This window comes from Apodemus sylvaticus, chromosome 14 (assembly GCF_947179515.1).
Source record: "Apodemus sylvaticus chromosome 14, mApoSyl1.1, whole genome shotgun sequence".
NCBI classification, from domain to species: domain Eukaryota; kingdom Metazoa; phylum Chordata; class Mammalia; order Rodentia; family Muridae; genus Apodemus; species Apodemus sylvaticus.
This window is the reverse complement of record NC_067485.1, coordinates 33,021,433-33,048,535: the sequence shown is the minus strand read 5'-3', so window position 1 is coordinate 33,048,535 and position 27,103 is coordinate 33,021,433. Positions and strand designations below refer to the sequence as shown.

General features: G+C 46.1%; 1 protein-coding gene across 2 annotated transcripts in view; it reads right to left on the bottom strand.

The window, feature by feature from the left end:
* The window catches only part of Slc22a23 (solute carrier family 22 member 23), a 167,781-nt gene that overhangs the window by 10,296 nt on the left and 130,382 nt on the right, over positions 1-27,103 (bottom strand). For both annotated transcript variants that reach the window (XM_052156889.1, XM_052156890.1), the window contains 5 exons: positions 16,410-16,537; positions 10,226-10,328; positions 6,063-6,295; positions 4,224-4,256; positions 3,009-3,132 (listed from right to left, as the gene is read on the bottom strand). In XM_052156889.1, the coding sequence (XP_052012849.1) occupies positions 3,009-3,132; positions 4,224-4,256; positions 6,063-6,295; positions 10,226-10,328; positions 16,410-16,537 (621 nt within the window). The remainder of the gene's footprint in view (positions 1-3,008; positions 3,133-4,223; positions 4,257-6,062; positions 6,296-10,225; positions 10,329-16,409; positions 16,538-27,103) is intronic.

Here is a 27,103-nt window from a genome sequence, read left to right as displayed (position 1 = left end):
TATCTGAAATGAGATCCCCAAAGGGCTTGCACCCCACAGGTTGAGAGCCATTGCTTTAGCCTCTACCACCCAAAGGAAAACAGATTATCATGAATTTGTGTAGAAAACAGTTCCTGGTATATGTTCAGTTTCTTGTTCCTGGCACCTTAATTTTTGCAGTTTGTGCTGGTTAATTTTATGTCAATTTGACACAAGCTCGAGTTATCTGAGAGGAGGGAATCCCAATTGAGAAAATAGCTCTATAAGATCAGGCTGTAGGCAAGCCTGTAAGGCATTTTCTTAGTTAGTGACTGATGTAATGTAGTTAGTTGGTGATGATTTTCTTAGTGACTGATGATAGTGAGGGCACATCCCATTGTGGGTAAGAGCCATCCATGGTCGGCTGGTCCCAGATTCTGTAAGAAAGCAATTTGAGCAAGCCAAGAGGAGCAAGCCAGTAAGCAGCACCCCTTAATGGCCTCTGCATCAGCTCCTGCTTCTCCTTACCTGCCCTGTTTGAGTTCCTGTCCTGACTTCCCTTGATGATGAACAGTAATATGGAAGCTTAAGCAAAGTAAACCCTTTCCTCCTCAACTTGCTTTTGGTCATGGTGTTTTATCACAGTAATAGAAACTCTATTGAGTAAGAACACTGTTATGAACACTTTTCAACATAGTGTAGAACAGAGTAAGACTTTCATAAGAAAGAGGAAGCCAATGGACCCCACCTTCAATCATCTTGGGTATTTCTGTGTGGTGTGGGCGGTGGGGAAACGGCATGTTTATCCTGGGACTCTCATGGGAATTCTTCATGGGTTTATTTGCAAGAAAAAGCTGCACAAAACACCAGTGGGAAGAGTTCCCATGGCGACTCTTCCAGCCTGGCTTGGAACTGGCTGCAATTTCCTTTCACCCACTGCAGGTACAAAATATCACTGAGGGCCAAATATTTTTCTAGTTTGTCATCTTGGCAAGGTGGACTTTAGAATGTATTTGTTCAAATTTTATCCTCTAATAATTTTTCCAGATTTGCATCAAAGAGGAAAAGGATATCATATTTCTTCCACTTTAGGTTGCTAGCACACTGACAGAGAGGCCAGAGTTAAGGGGCGCCCTCCCCAGAGGCAATGGGCTGCCAGTGGCCATGAGAAACCCAGGACTAGTGGACACTTGCACTCCAGCTGAGAGATTCTTTTATAAAGGAGGGAATTTAACTGGGGGGAAAGAGTAAAGTTCTATGCTCCTTCAGTGTTTTGCAATTGCAGACACAAAAGGAGCTTCTGGTCCACCTGGCCTTGGCTCAAACAGGAACTAGAGGCCTTACTAGATACCTAATTGCTTTTTCTTAAATATACAATGATGAGATATTTTATTACAGGGACCAATAATCAGCAACCTTGGTTTGTGCTGTAAAAATTCAAGAGAATGAGTCAAAATGAGGTCATGAGAAAATTCTTTTGTCAGCAAGGAGGGGAGGCCACAGACCTGCCTACCTGCTCCCCAAGTCCTCCCAGCACCAGAGGGCTTAAAATAATTAGTCTCTCTGAGTCCCATCTGAACTGGAATGTCTGCGTGTTCTTCTGAAGGATGTCATCATGCTGACTTCTGGGCTTCCGCTCGCAGCTGAATAACTGCCCACACTCACAGTTTCAAAAAAGCACGTGCTCTAGAAATGCTAATGATGTTCCACTAAGGAGCTCAGCCCAGCATGACATGACTCACAGCCAGCCCTTCAGTAAGTCACAAATGCCAAGTGTGGCTGAGGTCTCTTACTCAAAATGCTTTTAGAATTTGCACCTTTGAATCTGTAATATTTGCATATACATCATGCAATATCTTGGAGGAGGGAAGATCTAAATCTAAATACAGATTTGTTTACATCTTCTATATGTATGGCTTGTGGAACTTGAAGGCCATTTTTATACAATATTTACAACAATTTTGTCCATGAAACAGAATTTCATGGCATAAAATTTTTTGTTGCCATGTCAAGACAAACAAACCATGTTGGGGATTAGGAGCATTTCAGATGTCAGATTTTCAGCTTAGTAACATTCAATCTGTGGGACCTGGTAGAGGGGATGCAGTTAAGTGATGTTCTTTCAAATGTTATAATTTTTACAATAATACAATCATTGTGGGATTGAATGCTGTGTTTCATGGGCCACCACCCAGGGATAAAAATCTCACTTTACAAACACTTAAGACCTTTTAGGAAGGTATGAAGGAAAGGCAAACTTCTACCAGGTCTGTGGGTGTGCTATCTTACTTACCTTGATTATTTTTTTTTTTTCTTAACTAAATCATTGACCCAATTTTGGATTAGTGATCAGCTTCTTAGGGCAAGAGAATAAAAAAAGGTTCTATTTAACCTTGCCTCTTTTAAAATATTTTTTTTTGTATAGCCTAGGATGACCTTGGACTTCTCTAAGCCTTTTCCCTCCCAGGTGCTGGGACTCCAGGCATGTACCACATCCAGTTTATGGGGTGCTAGGGATTGAACCCAGGGCTTTATGTGCCCTACTCATACAACTGAACTACATCCGCTGCCCTCACCTTTTTGTTGAAATGGGGTCTCCCTGTGTAGGCCATACTGGCTTAGAAGGCTCCACCCTCCTGCCTCAACCTCCTGAGGATCTAGGATTATAGGGGGTCTGTATACCTTTTTTTTTTTTTTAAATCGCTAGTTCCTGAGTCTCTCAATGGACCTTGGCAAGAGTCATTTACTTGTCTCTCCCCTTTCTATTCCTTGCAGTGTTTCTTGTACCTTAAGCAGTTCCCTGTCTCCATGCCTCCGGTAACTGTCGTGATGGGACCTAGGGTTATGTTCCCACCTGACCTTAGGAGTCAGGGTGGAGCTGATCATCAGACTGTGAGTCAAGCAGCCATCATGTCCTGCATGCCACACCACACCCTGGTCCTGCAGCCAAGGTAGGGCAGAACTGAGGACAGTTCCTTACACACAGGCCTCTGTAGATGAGGACCAATCTAGAGATCTGAGAAAAGGCCTTGCATAATCCCGTCACCCACCTTATCACTGTGGGAGTAATCTCTGCACAGAAGAACACACTGAGGCTCCCCACGGCATGGGATGCAAACATTCCCACAATGGAAAACGCAATGGAGAACTTGTCCTTGACGCTGTCACTCATCCCTGGGGGAGAATCCAAAGAAGGGGACCATGAGGTAAGAGGAAAAGGAAGAGAACAGAAGCCAGGCGAGGGGGGAAGCTGGAACGAGGATAGGGGAAGGGAAGCCTGGGATATCCCAGGAGCTCCCTCCTCCCTGATGACCAGTTTGCACGCAGTTGGCCTTTGGGTGAGCATTCCTCTAGGCCGAGGAGCCTGGAGCCCTTTAAGCAGTCTTCTGTTGGTGTCTGTTGGTGCCTTGGACACCAAGCATGCTGAGCTCACAGTGGCCTGTAGAATTCCTCAGCCAGAAGCTATGCCAGGCAGGCTAAGGTGTGTTCCTGCTGCCACCGGGCTAAGGTGCTCACTATCTGCCTTGGATTCCAGACTGCCACCTCAGAGTGGACCCACCCAATCCAGAGTCAATGCTGATTTAAGTATACAAAACCACACATGACCCAAATGGAATAATACATGGGCCCCGAGGGAGGGAAAGCACTCAGCCGTCTCTATGCCTACAGATGGCACTGGATCCTAGCTAGCACGAGGCAGAACTGCACACAGTTTTTGGCATGCATGGGGGTTGTGCTTAAGCTCAGCTCAGTTTCCCTCAGGGCTGCATGGAGGGCAGATGCTGTCATAGGCATTGGTGGCATGGGTTTGGTTGGGCCCAGCAGGTTCCATAGCAGCATGGGGTACAGGGCAGCACCTCTGCTGTTCCCCAGTTGGAGAGCAGCAAGCTTGCAAGAGTCATGAGGAGATAATGGCTCTCCCTATAGCACAGCAGACCACGCCCCAACCCGCCTGCCTTCTCATCCCGACTAGCTGCTGTCCAAGGACAAACAGCACTGGTGCTGGATCAGGGGACTGGGAGGGCATGCACGCCAAGCTGCACAAAACCAGGGAGACATGAGTCGCTTTCTCTAGCACAAGATGGGGAGAGAGAATACAAATATATGCTTATAGTGTCCAACCTACGGCCAACTTCAGCTGCAATTCTTGAAGGGCAAAGAGTGGAAGAAAGAGGAAACAGAAACCGGTTGGTGAGTCCTTGTGGTAACTCTTGTGTGGACATCATAAAAGTCAAGGAAGCACAAGGAGAATGTTCAGTACTCACCTGAGTCTGGATGCTGGCTGTATTTGCCGATCACTGGAACCGCGGGATGGACGCACCCGCATACACAGGGACACAAGAGTGGGAGAGAGGAAGAAGGCTTGTTAGGTACAGGGTGGCTGCCGAGTGTTCCCACACGACTTGTTACTAAGTGAACTTCCTTTCAAGTCTGAGTTGGTGCTGGCTGCCTGGGCAGGAGAATTCACACGGGACTAAACAAAGACCTTTTTGTTTTAAGAGAGGGCTAAGGGCCTCTGTGCCACGGGGTCTGGGAGACGACACAATCCTGCAGAGAGGATCCAAGCAGAGCTAAGCGGAGCTTCTCTGCATAGAAAGCTATTCAAGTGGTGCTCTTGGTCTGTGCCAAGGGGTCCTGCACACTGTGAGCCACATTTATGCTTCTCCGAACCCAGCTCTTCGTAACTGCTTGTCCTTTGCCCAGAGGAGTCCCTGTGGCATTCCTGTTCAATACCAAAGAGGGTGGGTGGGTATCAACACTCTGGGTGCTGAGGGGCCCTGCCATATCTGCCTCAGAGTAAGCTGGACAGAAGCTTTCTGAAAGGTCACCTAGGCAGGGTCCACCCAGGGCTACTAGTTTTTTATTTTGGTTATTGCTCAGTACGTGCAGATAGATAAGAACATGCTTAAGTTAGGAGAACCACCTGCTTCTGAAACTGGCTCTACTATAACCCAGTCTGCACCAGGGCTGTTGTGACTGGTGGTACAAGGGACAGTAGGTAAGTCTCACTCTGCAGCTGGGGTAAGCTTTTCTCCAAAGAGGGGTATTCAGTGGCACCTGTTCCCCAGCAGTGTTCTGAGCTTGTCCCAGGGAAGGGGTCTGGCATGAGAAGATGCTAGCGGTCCGCATTGCACTCTGGGCAGGTGGGGAGGAGGCAGTACTTAGGTGAGTGGTTATTTATGAGGATTGCACAGAGGTTAATGAAGAACTAAATGGGCTCTCTAGATTTAAGCTGACAGGTGACATTTACAGAATACTTTGATAAATGATAAATTTGGGAGCATCGATAGAAAAACTGTGTCCCAAGAAGAATGTCCCCACTCCCCTCCGTATTGCTGAAGAAGGACATATCTGCCTTCCTTGTGTGAGAAAGGCACATATGAATGGTCTGACCATAGTGAAGCCATGTTTACAGGGACACACAGGCTTGGGATGCTGAGGAGTTATAGTGCATCCAGAGAGCTCTTATTTGGGGACATAGGCCTGTGAGTGGGAGGAAGAGGGGAGGCCTAGCAGTTTTCAGAGGCAGATATTGGTTTACTATGTTCTACTAAATTTCTGTCCTTCCTGAAGCAAGTGCTTTTGGCTATTGATTTCAGAATGACCACTTGGGACATAGAAAACTTTTCTCAAGTCTTATCTAGTCCTTCCATTATAATTTGGATCTTCAAAACCCCCTCCCCCCCAAGACCATATGTTGAAGGTTGGTCTCCACCCAGGGCAGTATGGAGAAGCAGACCTTTAGGAATGGGAGCCTCATGGGCACGCGGAGTCATGCACTTGGAGGTATGCTCTCAAAGAGGACATTAGGGCTCTAGACCCCTTCCTTCTTTTGTTTTTATATGCCATAAAGCAAATGGATTTTTCTGCCATACATTCCTTTCATGTGTTGTCCTGCTACAGGTTCCAATGGGTCAACAAACCATGGACTGCTTGAAAACTCCAAATCTGTAAGCCAAATGAACCTTTCTTCTCTTTAAGTTGATTGTCTCAGGTATTTTGTTACAGAAACAGAAAGCTGCCATGCCTGCCAAGTCCTCTGGTCTTAGGTTAGCTCCCTTCCCCAGCACTCTGGCCTTGCCTCCCCTCTCCAGCCTACTCACAGTTGAGGAGCCCAAGCTGTAGAAGCGAGGCCAGGGCAGTGAGGATCATGAAGAGCAGCAGCCCTCCCCTGCGCCCGAGGAACTTGACTACCAGACACATAGCTAGGCAGGAGGCCAGTGCGATGCTGGCCATGGTGTAGTAGTCAGCATAGAAGTTCTCCAGGAGCGGCACCTTCACCTCGTGACCCATCATGCTTCTTGCAAAGCAGTGGTGGATCCCGTATCCCGTCAGCCTGCAGGAGACACACACACACTGAGAGGCTGGGCGGCATGCTCTGAGGTAAGACGCTGCCTGGTGTCCTAGGGATAACTGACAGAGAAGCATCTTATATGTGAGAGGAAACCAGGCTGTGACTACATGTGGACCCGAGAGAGAGTTAAATGCAAAGAGACATCGAAGAAACATCCTTGAGGTTCTCTGTTCACCAAGAGTGTAGCAAAGCACCTTCTGTGTGCTAATTTGCTCTAATTCTCGTCAGCACGAGAACATGGTCATGTCCACTTGGCACATCAGCAGCAGATATAGGGCGTATCTTGATTGGTTGGTGACTGCCTCCGAGCCACACTGCCTGTCTGGGTTTCTGCTTCCTTTCTTGAGTATTCAGAGTGCTGAAAAATTGGGATCCATCCAGAAAGCTACCTATTTATTCATATTGGCTCTCATGCAACCAAGCTAGGAGGAAAAACCAGGCAGATGCCAAGCCAAATGAAGACACTAGGTCCATCTCCTTGCTACCCCATGTGAGCATATGAACCCAGTGGGCAATGTGTATCCTACCATGCCTTGGACAACAGGAATGAAAATGTGGTGGGATAGACCTAGGGTCTGCTAATGCTCAGACAAGTATTTCTAGGGCTCCGAAAGGTTCTTGTACTGGCTAGTTTTGTGTGTCAACTTGACACAGGCTGGAGTTATCACAGAGAAAGGAGCTTTAGTTGGGGAAGTGCCTCCATGAGATCCAGCTGTGGGGCATTTCCTCAGTTAGTGATCAAGTGGGGAGAGCCCCTTGTGGGTGGTTCCACCTTTGGGCTGGGCTCTTGGGTTCTATAAGAGAGCAAGCTGAGCAAGCTAGGGGAAGCAAGCCAGTAAGAAACATCTGCATCCATGGCCTCTGCATCAGCTCCTGCTTCCTGATCTGCTTGAGTCCCAGTCCTGACTTCCTTTAGTGATGAACTGCAACATGGAAGTGTAAGCTCAAGAAACCCTTTCGTCCCCAACTTGATTCTTGGTCATGATGCTTGTGCGGGAATAGAAACCTTGACTAAGACAAATTGGTACTAAGAGTGGGGTATTCCTGTGACAACCTGACCATGTTTTGGGGAGGACTGTGGAAGGACTTTGGAACTTTGACCTAGAAAAGGCATTAGAATATTAAGAACTTAGTGGAAAGTTCTGTAGGAGCTTGGAAGACAATGTTAAGAACAGTGCAAAAGATGGAGGCCTGGCTTGTGAAATTTCAGAGGGAAGATTAAAGACTCTTACAGTGGTCATGTTTTGATTGTGAAGATTCTGTGGTTTTGGTTAGCTGGGGCTGAAGAATCAGATGTGAGTAACAAGATACCAGAACAACTAAAGCAAACCTTTGTGTTACTGGGACTATTAATGCTGGTTAGCTGGAGCTAAGAAATTAGCGGTGATTAAGAAGAGACCAGCATCACTGAGATGAAATCTTCTTGGAAGTGTTTTCTGAGACCACAGAGAGTGTGTTCCAGAGATAGCCACAGTTGTATTTTGTGCTGTGGCTGGACTTGGTACTGTGTAAGAGTAGTGGTTTTGAAGGCATGAAGGGGTCATGAAGAGTAGCTGAGGCTCTTGGCACAGTAAGAGGCCACGGAAGGCCATTGGTGAAGGTGCAGCCTCAGTTGCAATTGATGGCCCAGGACTTGAAAGGGTCATGCATAGGAGCAGAGGCTTGTCACCATGAAGAGAGCCTATAAGAGGATATTGGTGAAGCCTAATTACAGTAGAAGTCAGCAGTGTTTTGGAGATGCCAGTGCCATGAGATGACCACCAAGAACAGCAGCAGCAGTGGAGTACAGGCGACTGGAGCCTAGAAGACAAGCTGTGTGCTACAAAGGGCAGAGCTGGAGAAGTGACCCATGCCCTTGGAGAAGCCCGGAAGATTGTGAGTTGGATCCCAGACATTGAACCACTGGAGTTTGAGTTTTGCTTTTGGTTGTGACTATGCCCTGATATATTTCCCTCTTGAAGAAAGAAAGTATTTTAGTGGAGCCCACAGTTAAAAGATTTTGAATTTTTAAAAGACTTTGAATTTCAAAGATAATGGACATTTTAAGGTGATTGAACTTTTAATATGTAAAGACTGGGACTTTTTAAGTACTTTAGATCTTGGGGTTAAATAAGAAAGTAAGGGTTGAGGCTTAATAGTGATGTGTTTGTGTGTCAAGTTGACAAGGGGTCAATTGTATTGGCTAGTTTTGTGTGTCAACTTGACACAGGCTGGAGTTATCACAGAGAAAGGAGCTTTAGTTGGGGAAGTGCCTCCATGAGATCCAGCTGTGGGGCATTTTCTTAATTAGTGATCAAGTGGGGAGAGCCCCTTGGGTGGTTCCACCTTTGAGCTGGGCTCTTGAGTTCTATAAGAGAGCAGGCTGAGCAAGCCAGGGGTAGCAAGCCAGTAAGAAACATCCCTCCATGGCCTCTGCACCAGTTCCTGCTTCCTGATCTGCTTGAGTTCCAGTCCTGACTTCCTTTAGTGATGAACTGCAACGTGGAAGTGTAAGCTCAATAAACCCTTTCGTCCCCAACTTGCTTCTTGGTCATGATGTTTGGGCAGGAATAGAAACCCTGACTAAGACAGTTCTCAAGGACAAGCTTCCTATGGAATGCATGAGAACCCATTCTTCATTGTCAGTGCCACCCTGGAGCTACAGGCCTTGCTACTCCCCTCTCACATAGCAGGGAGATCTAAGTCCTTTCCTTCCAAACTTGAGGAAAATTAGTAGCAACAGGCCCCGCCCCTCGCAGAGGGAAGCTACCCTCTGTTGGCTGGATGTGAGTCTCCTGCATTACCCTCTGTAAAGACCCAGTTTTCCTGTGTGATTGTTTTATAGTCTAGCGATAGGTTCGAGTGCTTCAGTGTCCTGGGATCCCATGTGAGCTTCCTTCCTTCCTGGTGTACTGCCACCTCACAGTGATCACCTTTTGTACTCGGAGAAATTAATTCTGACCACAACAGGAGATTACAAAATAGGGGTGTTCATCCCTTTGCCCCACAAGCATCACAAACCTGAAAACTCATCTATGCCTGATTTTGTGATATTTTTGCAACACAAAAGTTGGCAGAGTCATTCTATTGACATTATCACTGCTAGCTAGCTAGCTCCTCCCTGAGACTAGACAGTGGAGAGATGACCACTGAGCCAGAGCTGGTAGGAAGAAGAGACGAGAGGGCGCAGGGTCTACCCTCTATGTGTCTTACAGTAGAGTAAGTACTGTAGGATCTCACCTCAATTAGATCTTCACTCTTCTGTTAATGGGTAGTGAAACCTTTTTATCTCAAAAGTGAAACTGAATTGTTGATTTCACCAAGCTGTTCTAAAAGGAGAATGGTAAAGAACGGGAGCTGCAACTCTAGCCTCTCTACTTGAAGTCAGCCCCAAGACCTTTCACAGACACACAAAAGTCCGAACCTCTCCTTCCAAAGGTCCACGTTGTGCAGCTGGAGAGGATGGAGCTGTAGAGCTGTGAGGGCCGACTTCCAGGTACACACCCAGCCCTGGGGGCTACTATGAGACTATCTGAGTGAGCTACAGACCCAGCGGGCAGGGGTGAAGCTGTGGGAAGAGGCCTCTTGAGGGAGCCTGGGTCGGGGCCCTGGCCGAGGTTCCATGGGCTCAAGCCGCCCCTCTCCCTAGACACTGCCAGGAACCCCAACCTTGGGAACGGCTCCTAGTTTAAGAGGCACAAGGTGAGGCCACCTTTTCAGAGTTCCCTAGAACTGGGAGGAAGGAGACCATCAGAGTCACTCTTATAAAATTTGCAGAGAGGGAAATACATGTGACTTACAAAATCACTTATATTCTCTTATAAAATTTAAAATTTTATAAAATTTTCACTTATATTCTCTTATAAAATTTAAAATTTTATAAAATTTTATTCTCTTATAAAATTTGCAGAGAGGGAAATACACGTGACTTACGAATTCACACAGAGAACCACGATGTTTTTCCACAGGTTCCTTGTCCCCACCACCTTCACGATGCACACCTTCTTGGGCCTCCGTGAAAGCTCTTTCTCTAGTTCTGAAAGAGACAGTTGCACGAGCTTGAGCAGGATGGAAGGTTCCAGACACGGTGAAAACTCAGCTTTGGTTTCCCCATCCAGGACCATGCAGAGAGGAGCAAGCCTTTTGCCTTTAAGCCAGGGGGAACAGTCTAGGCTCTCTGGCTGGAAATGTGTTCATGACGATAACTCATCAGACAGATTTTCCCACCAGAACAGAATGGGTGTAAAGCATACTGTCAACGTACACTTCCACCCAAGCCCTGCTTACAAAGAACCAGGCAAGGCACAACCAGACAAGCTCCGTTCACTTTGCCTGACCACATCGCTCTATGATGGGAGTCTAGGTCACCCATGTGTAAATTATGTCCTGAACACACACAAAGTGATTTCTTTCTGCATCCACCTATGTCACTCACAGCTCAGAAGCTTGCAAAGTTTCAGGCTCATATGCACCTTAATCTTAGAATTGAAGCTACACACTGTCCTTAGAGGATGTGAACTACTGTGTGTATGTGTGTGTGTGTGTGTGTCTGTGCGTGCATGCATGCACACACAGACACACACAGAGACACACACACAACGTGTGCATGCTTCAGTTAACAGCTGAAACTCCTTGGGGAATGGGGAATGCCTCCTAAGCTCAGTGCTTAGGAGACACAAAGCCCTAGGCTCCATTCCTAGAACAAGGCGGACAATGTGTTCGGCTTAGAGATGTGACAAAGTGAAGCTATGGGACTGAGGCACTTGTCAGGATCATCCCGGCTCTGCACTCATCCCAGTCAAGCAGTGCTCCAGGGTAAGTTACCCTAACCTAGCTGGGGGTTACTCCAGGCCTAGGGCTGGTCTGGCAATCTAACAGGGAATCTCAGGACATGGGAAACGCCCAGGCAGAAGATGCTGTACGGCTGCCACACAGTGCCCACACTCAGCCTTCTGGGCCCTTCTTTCTGCTGGTTGGCATGTCCTCATGGAGTCATCCTCTCCTTAGAAACTAAAACAGAAAGGATGCTTCCTAGAGTCAACAAGGAACCAGTGCCCCTAAGCCTGTTATGGTCATGAAAACAAGGAAGGACTGAGGAACTGTCAAGACCAGAGAAGACAGTGGCAAGGTAAGGGCAAACTGCACGCCTGGACAGAACCCTGGAGCTTGAGGGGCCAGCGATAGTGAGGGAACGCTGAGTAGCTTGGTTAGCAACAGTGTATACTTGTGTTCAGTTTCTTAGTTTTGACAAATGTGTTGTGGTAATATTAGACACTAGCAATGGGGGTTACTGAGTCGGGAGTATAGAAAAGTTCTGTACTGTCCTACCTTTCCCATACACATGAAATAGTTCCAAAGTAAGACATTTAAAAATGTCAGTGGAAATAGGGACAGAGGAAGCCTTCAGAGCCTGGTGGTCTATATGTAACTGCTAATGAATTATTGTGGATGAAACAGTATGTTAAAGAAGCTATGGCAATTGTATTATGACCTGAAGGTTTTGTTTTGTTTTGTTTTAAATAACATTAAACCCTAGAGCCCAGTCTAAGAATTGACTGTAGTCTACAGCTGTAATCGTATTATCCTCAAGGGAATTAAATTAACTTTTCCAGCTCTATTGATGTTTTGTCAGCGTCTCTGTTACTCATACCACTGGCCCATCATCAAGAGCATCAACTTCTGCTGCTTCCTGTGTTGTCTTCTGGGATGAAACCCACACATTCCAAATTGTAGGAAGCATTAGCTAACTGCTGAGACCACCCTGCAAGGTCACTGGAAATAAGGAGCTTTCTTGTCTCTCTAGCCTTCGCGTGGAAATCGGAACTGCCCCAAACTTCTTGTATTAGGAAATAAAAGCAAACGGGTAGCAGGCAGCTGGTAAGACAGGAGCACTGGGCTGCTTCTCTGGAGCTCAGAGGAGAGCACCTCAGCCTTGTTGGCTCTGTGCAGTTGGAATGTCACACTGAGACACAGGCAGACTTAATGTTGGCAAATCAGAGGTGTCTAGCCCTGCCCCACATTTCCTTGACCGGTGTGGTCAGTGCCCTAGGTCTGGGAGCAGTGAGGCTCCCCCAGCTTGGGGAGAAGCTCAGCTCTGTGTTTCTTCTTTACCTCCTTGGAAAGGCTGCCCATAGGAATGGAGGTCTCAGCTTTATAAGGCTAACTCTGGCATGAGAATATTAAATGGGAAATTCCAGAGATGAGAAATTCATAAAGTATATTGTCATAACTACTCTGGTTTTTGTTATTAGTTGTTAGTAATCATTTCCTATGCCTAATTTGTAAATTAGACCTTATAGTAGATTTGTATTTATAGGGGAAACTAGCCTGTCTAGAGTCAGGCACTATCCATGGCTTTAGGCACCAATGGAGGCAGTCCTGGCACTCGGTTAGCAACAGTGTTTATAGTATAATTCAGGTCATTATACTATAACCTGAGGATATGGCAGGGCTACTGCGCATGCTCCAAGCCCTGGATGCAGGAGACAGTGAAGAGGTTCTGGTCCCTCTGGATCTTCTCAAGAGCAGCAGAGAGAGGCCATGAAAGCATTCCTTGGGCAGCCTCCCTGGGACTGAGAGCCTTGGGTCAGACTCTAAGAGCCTTGGGTCACAACTGACTTTTGATTGCTTCCCCAGTGAGGTGACCTACAGAGGTCAAATGACTCATGCTCCCTGTATACTGCTCTCCTCGAGGAGAAGAAAAAGGTCATGCACATGGTCTTTCTCCATTGGGTGACCCTTCTTCCCAGGGAGAATATTAGAAGTGGGAACTCACTGTTCAACCTCTCTAGGCCTCACCGTCCCCTCCCCATGGGACTTTGAGAAGGATGAGACATTCTCAGGAGTTTGTCTTGGGTCTACCAGTCTCTGTCCTGTGTCTCTTGACTTGTCTCACTCTCACTGAAAGCTAGGCACTAAGCAGGCCTCTGACAGAAGGTTAGCTGGCCTTCCTTTCTTTTGTGTGGGCTACTGGCAACACAGAAGCAGCAGAGTCTTTACATTCACTGTGAATGTTCAAAATCTTGAGTCAGGCCTGGGAAGGAGAGCTGTCATGCATGGCATATCATGACATTGTGAGGACATTTGGGAACACACCCAAGTGTCTAATTCACATGAACTTGCTAAGACCATCACTCATTCTCAAATAAAACTAAAGACAGCGTTAAAAGAATAGAAATGGGAAGTCTTGGGAGATTGGGTTTTCTTTTAGCATAAGCCCAATGCTAGCATGCTCTAACAGGGCCTGAGGTTCCCTCACTCACTATTACATTCTAGCCTAAGGCACTTTGCTGGCCGGAGACACCCTAAGGAATAGTCCTGCCTCTTCTTGGCTGTAGGAGCCCTGGGTTCTGTATGTCATGAATATTTATGCAATGCTGCTGTCCATGGGGCTCCTTTGAGGTACAGCCTGGGCTCTGCAGCAGAGACTTTGTGGTGTAGATGTTAATATTGAGGAACTCCTATTTGCAGCTGAGACAGGGGCATAGCTGTTTAGAGTATGATGGCTGAGCTGAGCTTGAGGAGCTAGCATTGAGGATGGGAGAATGGGTCTGAGAGAATGGGACTTTTCTGAGGTGAGGCCCATGGGGAGGAAGAACATGGGGGGAGGTAGACATTAGGTAAGGTTTCTAAATCTATATATAAGGCCTCCTTGAGGCCCGGAGCAGGTGACGATGTGACTGCATTTGCTCCTGGGCTGCTGGTAGAGGAGGGGAGGACAGAGCAGTGAGTACGGCTGAGAAGAAGTTGGATAAGAGCCCAGGAGCTTGAAGATTATGGTGGAGAAGCAATTCTTAGCTAAGGAAGTTGGAAGTCCCAGAGAAGATAAACTTCCCCCAGGTCCTGGACAGTTTATCATACTGTTTGTCTAAATGCATCTGAGAGTTGGGGGGGGGGGCGGCACAGAGATCCAGGGTGAATATGCATCCCACAGGGACTACCCTAATGATGACATAGCCCGGTTAAGAGTAAAGCCTTTCCCCTCTTTGTTAGTCACCAAGGGGTTCAAGTCATCTCTTACTTGGTTCCCAGTTTGGGACCCAGAAGGGAAGTAAACACCAACCAAACTCATAAGCAAAGAAATGGGGGTGGAGGAGAGCTAATATCACTTTCCAAAAATAGGGACTTGAATCAGTGTAATTAAGATTGAGAAAACAAGCTTTTCCCAGATAATGTTTTAACCCGAAAGAAGAGGAGTGTGATGATTTAATTAGGAGGCCAGCAATAAACGTACAATGAGATTTGAGAATAGAAGCTTGCTCAAGGGAAGCTATGTGATGGTCCAAACCAGGCATTCCTGGCCCCCAAAGCACCTTGACAGCATCCTTTCCCACGTCTCGTGGTCCTCACCCCCTTCTCAGCAGCCAGTAAAGCCACTTCAGTTAGAAGTGTTCAACTCCTGCTCCACTAGTCCTTAGTAGATGAATGATCCCTGGAAAAGCAGCCCAACCCTCTGTGCCAGGGTTTCCTCATCTACAGTCAAGGAGCACTGTAGCATCCCTTGGAAACACACTGCTGTGAAGAAATGTGTCCATGTGCATACCGCATAGAGGATGGACCATTAAGAATGAGTTGAGCTTTTTACTATGATCTGAATGTCATTTACTGGCACTGCTACTGAGAAAGGGGGCCTCGGATGGCCCTCTGAAAAGCCAGCATTCGGTACTCTTCAAGTAGACCAGCCTTGGTTTGTACCCTTCGTTCCAGGGAATTCAGAGCTTTTGGTTGACCAAAAGCTCAGACTTTTCCTGCCTAAGCTAAAGGACTTGGTAGACCACATCTCACCCAACAAGTGGTTGTGGCTCAGTCTTTGTGCCCTGGGCACAGAGAAAGAGCAGTATGCTACCCTTGTTGTACCCCCATATCTCAATGAGAGTCCACCATATCTTCATCCAGTAAGAAGCGCATTGGGTACCAAGAGCTCTCAAGATCAAGGTGGCTCACACCCTCTCCAGTGGAAATGGGGACCTGTAAGTTACATTCTCCTGCATGGCACACCTCTCTGAAAGTCAGGCTTACATAGTCACTTTGACTGCAGCCTCCACCCTCCATCCTTCCTCTTTAGTGCTTTACTCCTCTTATTAAGAGTACATTTAAGACCTCCCCACTGTACATACCCCATCTATGAGCTCCTTAAGAGTCAGGCACATAGTGTGTTGTGCACACACTATGGAGAAGTGTGCTTAATAGAGATCTTAGTCATGAATGAATGAATGATCATCACATGATTCTCATACAGTCAAGTCACTCATTCTCTCATCCTTTCTTCTTCCCTCTCCGCCCCCCCCCCCATGCGTTACATTCCTAGGGGATTTTACAAAGCATACAGGTCTTGAGGTTAACATGGTAGGTCAAAGCTGCTGTTTTCCAAAGAGACTCTCTAGGTCCTGTTGCATTAGCATCTCTTTCAGAACTCACCAACAGTAAACGTTCCTTGGGTTTCTTTCAGATCTACAAGGTCAGTATCTTGGCACATCAGGGAGGATTCTGGAACCTGGCTGTGAAGAACTTCCTGGTGCCATTTATGGGCTCCTAGCTTGAAAGCCCCACTTAGCTTCTGCTGATGCCCTGATTCACAAGAATTCTATGGGTCTGAACCACAGTACAAAAATAGTGAGTGCTTCCATTTCTTCCCTTGGCCAACAAATAGGTCACGGCCATAAATAGACAATGGCAGCCCTTTGAAGATCATACTCAAGAAGAGAGGTCACTAATACCATCCATGCCCTGAGCCAAGGCTTTAAACCTGGTAGGCAGTCAGGGAAAGGAGGCACTGGGTTCCACAAAGCCAATACAGCTGATAAAGATCAGGTGTGTATCCAACTCGCATTCTGCTTCTGGCTTCGTATGGGCTGTAAGGAACATGATAGCATGTTCAATTTGATTGCAAAAGAAACCAGCTCCCAGAAAGTGGAGAGAATTTCAGTTTATTTTCACTCTGAGGCCGTAGCATCCATGGTTGCCTTTCCAAACCTTTGCAAACCACACAGGCACAGGACATAGACCAAACATTAGCCAGGACAGTTATTCAGGACAAAGGCATCCCTCAGGCTCCCTGGTCAGAGCATCATACCTACCCAGCATCCCTCGGGCTTCCTGACTAGTGCATTGTATTTACCTGGCATCACCCCCTTGATATCGCTCTCAGGGCTCACACAGTTCTTCTGAGTAAGGTACAGGATCAACTTCTTTGCTGACTCAAACTGCTGGGTAGCCATTAGCCATCGGAGAGACTCAGGGAAAATCCTTCAAAGACACAAGAGAAATGGCCGAATGACTTCCATTCTGTTTTGCTTCAGTTATCCAGAAATGGGAAGAGATAGGTGAGAGAGGAGGAGAGGGGAGAGGAAGAGAAGTGAGGAAGGAGATGGCATGGATATGGAGATACTGATGGTGTAGAACATAAGGACCAGCACTCACAAGACCAGGGTGAAGGGAATTCAGGATTGCACTCACTCAGGACACCTGGGGGATGGACTCACAGCAGCCACACAACCGTCTCCCACAGCAGGTAATCCTGCAAACCACCTTCCATCAGCAGACTGGTGACTACAGGCACTGTCCTACCAGTTTCCAGGCCAAGCTTCTGATGAGGCCATACTGCTATTACTCATTTGACAGTTGTGAAAGTTCAGGCGGAGAATGTGTAAGAGCTCAGAACACTCAGTCATCAAATGGCAGATTGGATGAGTTTAGAGCTCACTTCCTTAACCTCAGACACAGCAAAGCAGCAAGCCGAACCATCCGGACAGGACAGCTGATGTTGGGGAAGTACTGTCCTGTCCTTATGAGGATCTCTCAGGCATTACAGAAGGCCACAAGCCCCAGAATGCATGCTCAGAGCAATTAGGCTTTAAGATATATGCAAAGTCATAAACAACTGAGCTGTGGCTCATGAGAAGATCCTGTTTGAGTTTGGATAACATGGTGGGAACTCGATGGAATTTCTCAGGATACATGTATGATGTAATAGCATTCTAAAGTTTAAGAGTCCTGACAGCTGGGCCTAGAGGCTCACTTCTATAATCCCAGTACTCAGAATGCTGAGACAGGAGAATTGCTTTGAATTTAAGGCTATGGGTCTACTTCAGGCCAGCCTACAATGCAGAGTGAGACCCTGTCTCAAGAACTCAAGGCAAACCAAACCTGGCCACAGCTTGGGACCTGGGAAGGATGTATTTCTGAAATTCAGAGATATTGAATATTCCAACCAAAAGGAATACAACAAAATAAAGCAGATGAAAGCCACATCTGCCCAGTGCACCTCATGCTTAAAAAGCCATGGAACGGAATTAAGTAAAAGGATCTCTGGTTGGGTGGCATGGAGGTTGTGTCATCAGTTCACTGGCAACAGTTCTTCAGGGCTGACTCAGAGGAGTGAATTCTAGGAGGGGATCTATGCTGCTCTAGGCTGTGGGGAGCAGAGAGGGCCAACAGCCCCACACTGGGAAAGGCGGCAGAGTGCAAAGGCATTCCAGCTACTTCTGGTCCACACAGGAGCTTCACACACACAAGTGCCTCTGGTAGATCCCACTGTCTTGACACAGGAGCCTGGTAGTGCCCAGGAGCAGCAAAGTGGCAAAAAAACCTTTAGTGGCAGGTAGGTTTTCGCCTTGGCATGTGTCCCTGTGGCAAATGACCTAACCCTCCCTCTTTTTCAAAGCTTTATTTATTTATTGTATGTATATGAGTACTGTATTATGTATTGTATGTATGTGAGTACTCTGTATACTGTCACTTTCTTCAGACACACCAGAAGAGGGTGTCGGATTCCATTACAGATGGTTGTGAGCCACCATGTGGTTGCTGGGAATTGAACTCATGACCTCTGGAAGAGCAGTCAGTACTCTTCACTGCTGAGCCATCACTCCAGCCCGACCTAAACTCCTCTTGACTACTCTAGTATTGACATGCAGTTAGGCACCAATACTAGCACAGGTAGGCCTTGAACTTGGCCTTCAGAATTCTTTCTATATTGTGCATGTTTATGGTATTTTTCAAAAGCAGAATAAGGGCCCATGAGGTGGCTCAGGATGACGCTAGCCAAGACTGAGCACCTGAGTCCTATCCTCATGACCAGCATGGTGGAAGGAGAGGACCAACTTGTATACATTGTCTTCTGACTTCACATGGAACACACTGACACACACACACACACACACACACACACACACGTCTAGAGTAATAAAAATTTTTAAATGATTTATTTGGTATTATGTGTATGTATTTGCCTGTGTGAGTTTATAGGCATCCTTTACACGCAGGGGCCTGTGGAGGCCGGAGGGGATCAGATAACCTGCAACAGGAGCTACAAGCTGTTGTGAGCTACTTAATATGGAAACTGGAACTGACCATGTATCCTCCGTAAGAGCAGTAAGTGCTTCTAACCACCAGTCATCTCTACAGCTCTGTAATTGTTTAAAAGCAGGATAAACAGGCTTTAGAAAGGTCCTGCACTAAACAGCAACAGTGCAGTGTGATCCAAAAGGTTTATATGGACATTTTATGTGGAGCTCTTCCTAAATGATACACTACTGTATCAAGATATAAAATGGTCTCCCTGGTAGGTCTGCTTTCTGTTTCTGTCCCTTCCTCCTTTTTTCCTTTCTCTCTGCCCTTTCTTTTCCAAGAAGATCCAATGAAGCAGCCTGTGCTTGACTGGAAACCCTTCTGCCTCAGCCTCCTGAGAGCTGGGATTGCAGGCACACACCACCTGCTCCTTTGCTGTTTCTTTAAGCTGAATGGGAGCAGGCAGCTTCCGCAACCTCTCCCTGTGCTCACCTCAGCATGTATGTGGTGGAATGTGGCGACTGAGGAACTGACAGTAGGGACAGGCTCCTAACTCATGCTCTGATTCTCCTCCCCTTCCTGGCGTGCAGCCGAGCTAAGCCCAGGCCTGCTTGACCCTTCCCAGCTCCGTTGTACATTGCAGTCATTAACTGTGCAACTGTCCGGTGAAATCAGCAGTTACAAATCAGTACAAGGAACAAGTTTCCTTCTCCTCCACCAGAGTGTCAGCATCAGGCCCAGGACAGAAGTGAGAGAATTTGGGGAGAGAGTAAAGGTATCTTTCTCAGACAGAGAAGAGGATGGACATTGCAGTCAATGCAGAGAGACACTATGGTAAAGCCAAAAAATATTTTCCAGATTGAAAGAAAACAGTAAGCATTGGTCTTAATGGAGGACGAAGAGAGTTGTGTATTGCTCAAATGCGCTGGCTCTTTCTTTCTTTCTTTCTTTCTTTCTTTCTTTCTTTCTTTCTTTCTTTCTTTCTTTCTTTCTTTCTTTCTTTCTTTCTTTCTTTCTTTCTTTTTCTTTTTTCTTTTGGTTTTTTGGAGACAGGGTTTCTCTGTAAAGCCCTGGCTATCCTGGAACTCACTCTGTAGACCAGGCTGGCCTCGAACTCAGAAATCTGCCTGCCTCTGCCTCCCAGAGTGCTGGGGCGCTGGCATTTCTGCTGCTTTTGCAGGTAGGACACTTCTGGGACCACTAGAATAGGGAATAAGTAAGACGAGTTAATGTAAGTCTAAACCCTGTCCTGTCCTTTACTGCGGATAATGCCATGCAGCAGGTGTGAAAGCTACTCTTTGAAATTAAATGGTATAGCAATTAATTTGAAAAATCTGTGCTTGAGTTCCTTGTTCTATTTTGATTTGGTTTTTTTTGACGGGGGTGGTGCTGGGAGCTTTTCCTACCTTGTCACCAGTATTCTACATGGACATGAGCAGTTTGGATGCTTGCGAATGACTTCTTTATAGTTTTACGTCCTGAGTTGATTCAAACAAGCACAATGACTCTGAAGTAGTTTATGTGCTTTACAAGTCTCAAGTCTGAGATGAAATACGGTAATGTGAAAGAACATAAACAGAATTTAGGGTTGTTTCATGAGAAAACAATAATTAGAGCTTTTCTCATTTTCAGAAATTTGCAATAAAGGAAATTTTATTTCAATTTTTAGTAATAAATACATACAACTGATTAAAATAAAAAAAAAACTGGAGCATGGTACTATATAAGGATGGTCGTTTGCCATTAAGATTTTTTTTTTGTTTTTGGGTCTGTTATTTTGCTGCTGTTGTTGTTGTTGTTTTGTTTGTTTTTTTGGAGATAGGGTTTCTCTGTATAGCCCTGGCTGTCCTGGAACTCACTCTGTAGACCAGGCTGGCCTCGAACTCAGAAACCTGCCTGCCTCTGCCTCTCAGAGTGCCGGGATTACAGGCGTGTGCCACTATCAATAAGCTTCCTATCTGGAAAGCCTTTTTGTTCATATATATATATATATATATATATATATATATATATATATATATATCTCACTATACCAAAGAACGATTTCAGTGTAACATTTTCATTAACATACATCACACATTTGATCACCTGCCTCTTCTGCCTTCTCACACCCCCCCCCCATTCTTTTCTCAAGGAGTTTGAATGCCTTATGCACTTATTCCTGAATCTAGATTCTACACGGGAGAGAAAACACACACTCTTCATCTTTCCAAGTCTGGCTTAGTTCACTTATCACAATGACTTTCAGTTTTATCCACATTTTTGTAAATGTTATAGCTTCATTCTTTTTATGGGTAAAACTCCATCATATTCTAAGTTCACCCATTGATGGGCACCTTTGCCGACTCCATATCTTGCTATTGTGACCAGTGCTACTGTAACCATGGGTGTGCATGTCTCTGTGTTCACTGGCTCAGCCTTCCTGGTGTACACACCCAGGGGCGATAATAGCTATGCATGGGTAGCTTTTTAAGCACCCCCACATTGATTTCAATAGAGGCTTGGGCTGCCTTTTTGAGAGTTCATTAAACACACACTCTGGTGAAAAGCCAGTTGGGCAGTTCTCTGAGTAAAAAGCATGTGTGTCCTGTTTAATTCACTGTACTAGGACATTTACTCATTTAAAAAAAAGGAAATAAAATGCTAATGCTTTATTAAATTAGTTGTACCCTTAAGTCTTTCCTTTATTTGTTTTGTGAAGTGTTTAGTTTTAGGGCGATACCCGTGTACACAAACACACCTTCCTGCCTGTGATTCAACAGTGACATCATTCACAGAATAAGCATGTATGGAGCAGTTGCAGTCATTAGGCAAAGAGCCACACTTTAGGCCGCAAGAAGTTATTTTGTTGGGAAGGAAAGCATACTAAACACATACTGCAGCACTGAGCTACATCCTAGCCCAGTGTGGAACTTCTACCAAGGACACAAAATCCAGCCCAGAGAGGACACAAGGTCAATAAAAATTCATGGAGATGACCTTCCCATATGTGCATGTGAAGTGAGTACAGGAGGAGCTTGGGGCACTCCTGATTCTAAGAGATGACTCTAGCTCTAGTTGTTTACTCTCTGGGTATGATCAAGTATGGGACAGTTAAAAAATTCTAGATGGGCTGGCAGGATCACTCAGTGGATAAGAGTGTTCTTCCAGAGGACCAGAGTTCAGTTCCCAGCACATAGAACAGACATGGTAGCTAACAACCATTTGTAACTCCACTTCCAGGAAATCCAATAACCCCTTCTGGCCTCTAAGGGCACTACATGCATGTGATGCACAGACAAACACAGGCAAATCACCCATGCACATAAAGTCAAATAAAAATTTTAAAAAAATTCTAGAGAGTTCCCAAAGAAATAAAAAAAACAGCAAGTAACTCAAAGGCCTGAATGGAGTTAAACACAATTGAAAGTTATTCAAAGGTGTCCAGTGCTCTTCACAAACTGAGGCCCTATAATCCCATGGGAAAATGATAGTAGAAAAACATCAGAAAGTTGCTGTGATGTTAAGTGAGTTCTTTATTCATCTGGGTCTCAATTTCCCTGAATCTGTGAAATGAGATCAGTAGAATGCCACAGAAGCTTTTGCAAGCTAGAGCCCCCATGTTATCTGCTGAGCTTTGGGCCTAAAAGCCACCTCTGAAAGGTAAAGTTACTGCTACACTGTGCATAGCATCCTCATAGTGCTATAGGCTCAGGCCACTTGGTGTACAGCAGAGTGTTACAGGCTCAGCCACACTGTTCACAGAATCCTCAGAGTGCTTCAGGCTCAGGCAGAGCACATCAAGTCTTTGACATTAGCCTTTTTACAGTGGACCAATCCCACATGCATAGGGATTGACATAACCCTAAATGTTACTCTGTTCATGTTTTCAGCAGATAAAGACCTGGGATTTAGCTCCCATACAGATACACCTATGATCTGTAACCTTGCATGCGGCTGGTGCTCATGCACCCACGAACCACTTTCTCACTCCTCCTCCTGTGGAAGATTATCAAGCTATAGAAATCAGAAGGCACACAGGGCAGGAAAGGGGCAGTGTTGTACAGGGAGATGATTTGACATCATTTGCAAGTGATTCAGATAATGTGGTGTTGACAAAGTGGCGCAGACCTGTAATCTCGGCACTTGTCAGGCCAGGGCAGGATGACAGCAAACTCTAGGCTAGCTCGGATTTGAATAATGAGTTCCTGGCTAGGATGGATACTTTAGCAAGACCTCATCTAAAACTATAAAATATAAAGGAGCTGGGATGAGCCCCTCAGTGGTTGAGTGCTCCCTTTGCATACACACGGTTCTAGGTTTAATTACCAGGAAAGGGAATGGGGGGAGTGAGGAGGGAAAAGGGTGGAGGACGAGATGAATTTGCCACTTCTGCATCTAATTAGAGTTTTACTGGCACTTCTGTTTGCAGCTTGCTGGGGATGGGTCAAACAGCTGTTCCAAGGGACCATCTTTTGACCTAAGCCTAGACTCTAATCCTATGCCCATCAGAGTGGCAGACAGACAGATACCTTGGCTACAGTATTTACTTGTCCTGTGGAGCCTCCTGCTGGCCCTGATTTATCCTCACACTCAAGAGATGCCTCATCCTCACTGTGCACACCTCTCCCGGCTCCCACAGAAAGTTATCCCAATTCAAATTAGCCAGTCCCAATGCCTGAGAGGGAGACCAAACTGCCACTCTTTTGAGACTGGTTTCACGGGTCCCCTACACACCGTTCAGTATGGACTCTGACCAGCTGCCAGGGCAGCAGTCATTTAGCATCTGACACCTGTTTCCAGGGCATCTACCTGACTTGAGTCAGGCACTAACAGCTCAGACTCCAACACACATGCTCACCCTGACTGCCCTCTGCCTGGTTTACAGGCTACATTGACCCCCAAGCTGGCCTTCCACAGCCCCAGCTGCTGAGGTAGGGCAGTGAGATGGATTTGTGGAGCATGTCCTGGTCCTGGGCACGACAGAGGCTCACTACCCTGCTAGAGTGATTGCATGGTGTCAGAGGACCATGCTTCTCTATTTCTCAGATCTTTTGTTCGCTCTGCTTGTAAGCACATGTGCAAGCACTGAGATTCATGGCATTGCACATAACTCTGTACTTAGAAGCTTAAATGAAGAGGCCTCTTAAGGACTCCTAACATCCTGTGTGATCAGCAAGTTACAAACAGCAGATGAGACATTTCCAGCTTTCTTTCAACTGCTCATTCAACTTTCATGATTGAAATATGCACTGCCATTTGAATTTCTAGGTCTGTGTTTTTAATTACTCCTTTCATAATTACATAAACATGCATATATACACTTTGATCATATTTCCTCCCCTTTACATGCTCTTTCCTACTTCCTCTGTGTGTGTGTATGGATGTATGTATGTGTGTGTGTGTGCATGTGTGTGTGTGTGTGTATGAGTGCACAAACATGTTCCATTGCATTTAATTAGAGATGCTTCTGTGGGCATAGGTTTGGGGGCAGTTAGTAGACTTGAGTCAGGACAATAGAAGAGGCTACAGCACTGAGGAAAGTAAACTCCTCTCCACCAGTATTACTATTACATAATGCTTCATTATTGTCTAGATAATGTAGGGGTAAGAGGGATTTTTAATAATTTATTTTTGTTTTATGTACATTGGTATTTTGCCTACATGTCTGTGTGGGAGTGTCAGAACTTGGAGTTAAAGAGAGCTGTGAGCTGCCATGTGGGTGCTGGGAATTGAACCCACATCCTCTGGAAGGGAAGTCAGTCACTGAGCCCCAAGATAAGAAGGATTTTTGTTTTTTTTTGCTAAGATTTTTTCTTTTCCCTTCTCTCTCTCTTTTTTCTTTTCTTTCTTTTTCTCTTTCTTTCTTTCTTTCTTTCTCTCTCTCTCTCTTTCTCTCTCTCTCTTTTTCTCTTTCTCTCTCTCTTTCTCTCTTTCTCTCTCTCTTTCTTTCTTTCTTTCTTTGGCATGGTTTTTGTGTAACCCTAGCTGTCTTGTCTTGAACACTCTGAGTAGACCACGTTGGCCTTGAACTCACAGAGCTGGGCTAGCAGCCATCTGCCTCTGCCTCCTGCATGTTGGGATTGAAGGCCTGAGCCACTATGCCCCTGATTCAACTGTGAACTGGTCACTGAAGCTAATGAAAGGATTGTTGTCTACTTATTCATGTTCCCAGAGACTGTAGCATCTGTGACTCATCTCTTCCCTTTTCCTGTGAGGGAGGGAGACCCTTTCCCCTGTGAGTAATTGTTAATACAGACGAGTTCCGTGTGTTCTGAGAACCCTGCAACCTTGTTTTATGTCATTGAATCTCTTTGTATAATGTGATATTTTAAAATAATTTTTTTTTTTGGTGGAGGATCATGTTGTGCTCCTCACACCTGGGAAAGGAAAGCAGACTGATCCACTCACAGATTTTAAACTCATTTTTAAGCAGCAAGCACCACAGTTAATCCATTTAACACATTTTCATTGTGCCCCTATTAAGATAGGTAGCAATAGCCTTATGACTTGAAGAAACGTTTTTGTCATTGTTAGAGGGATCATGCAATCTTCCAGGATGAGAAGCAAGTTCTGTGCCAAGTCTATGCTACCTCTGGGGCCCACGCACTTTCTGGGCCTAGGAGCGTCACGGCATGGGATTGAGCTGAGCTAGCTGCCAAAGCAACCTCTGGCAAGCTGTGGAGTATCTGTGTGCCTCAGTTTCTCTGCTTGGGAAGCTACCACAGGGACAACCTCAGGGGTCCTCGGGAAGGTCAGCGTCACTCAGGAATGTGAGTGCTTAGTCTGACTTCCGGAGAGCAGCCTTCAGCTGTGCAGTGAAGCGCACCTGCCACCTCAGTGATTTAGGACGACTGCTTGAGCTCAGGAGTGTGAGGCCAGCTTGGGCAATATAGCGAGACTCCATTTCAAAACCAACCAACCAACCAACCAACCTGCCCCACGAAAACATAAAAATGGATATGATTCTGTTTAAAATGGTCTTAGTGACATTTACAAATTAAGACCATTTGATGTCTTTATATATAGTGAAACTGTTAGCATTTTTTTAACTATGTAGCTTGAGGCCATTTATGTGTTTTTATAATATTTCTCTAGAAACATTTAAACACAGGCAGGCGCTTGTTTCTGGGTTTTTATTTATTTATTTTTGGATTTGGTTTTTTTTTGAGACAGGGTTTCTCTGTATAGCCCTGGCTGTCCTGGAACTCACTCTGTAGACCAGGCTGGTCTCGAACTCAGAAATCTACCTGCCTCTGCCTCCCACAGTGCTGGGATTACAGGCGTGCGCCACCGCCACCGCCACCGCCCGGCTCAGGCGCTTGTTTCTAAGGCTCTGTCCTCACTACCTCCCTTGGTGCCCTTCCTTCCGCAGCTGCTGAGCACAGCAGGCTGTCTCCACTCCTTCCCACTGTCACAAGGCTCCTGTCTCACCTGGAGAACTGGCCTAATGGTGCATTCTCTGGTGTTACTCTTCCCTTCAGTTATTTCCCATCTGGCTTCCTCTCTCTCTCTCTCTCTCAGCGTCATCCCCTGTGCTTCTAATGATGGTGATGATTACGAAGCTCTCGTCAGGATGAAATTCCAGCTCGACAAGGTGTAGTTAATAATTCACCGGCTTCACTCACCTGGTACATGTCTCTACACAGGGCACACATGGTGGGTGAATCCAAGATGAGAGGAGTCTCCAACAGACACCGATGAGTCTCAGCAGAGCGCAAGGAAGCTGTGGCTCCCCCCCTACCCCCCCACCCCCGCCCGCCCACCCCTGCAGGGATATAGAAAGCAGCCAGGGACAGAAACTTCTCTGAGAGCAAGACACCTGTAGCAGCTGATGAGGTTGTTAGGCAAGCAAGGCAAGTAACCCAGTCCAGGCAACGGGAACACAGCCAGGATGGGAGTTTCCAGAATGAGTCACATGTGTTTATAGCTCCTCGGTGCAGGTAAGGTGGTTAGATCCAAGCCCAAGCTCCCGTCTCTCCCTGCGAGCACTTTTGGAAATAGCGCTGATGCTGGATATCTGAGACAACCAAGGTGACGCCTGTGTCAGCAGTGGAGGTGAACTGGCTGTTGGCACTCGCTTACCCTTCAGGGGCAACATCAGATCCTGTTTTGTGAATGTGGTTGGACTCAGCCAACCGAGGGCACCTTAGCACATCCTTTATGCCCTGTACTAAAGGGCACTGGGTCCATATGTCACATGTGAGAGGCCTGCTCTTTTTCTTGGCATGAGACATCTCCTCTGATCTCAGGATTCACCTGCAGCCCTGGAACACTTCATGTGTGTTTGTGGTATATGCATGTATGCATATGTATGGGTATATGTGCAGGTGCACATGCACATAGAGGTCTAAGGTTGACATCAGGGGCCTTTTGTGGATGCTTTCAATTTATATATTCTCTTGCTTAAAGCCAGAGCTTGCTGATTCATTTAGTCTATCTAGCCATCTTGCTTGCAGCTGATCTTGGAGAAAACATGTCCCTGAAATGTTAAGACACACTGAAATCCACACACTCTAGAGTGCTTTGGGATATAAATATTAA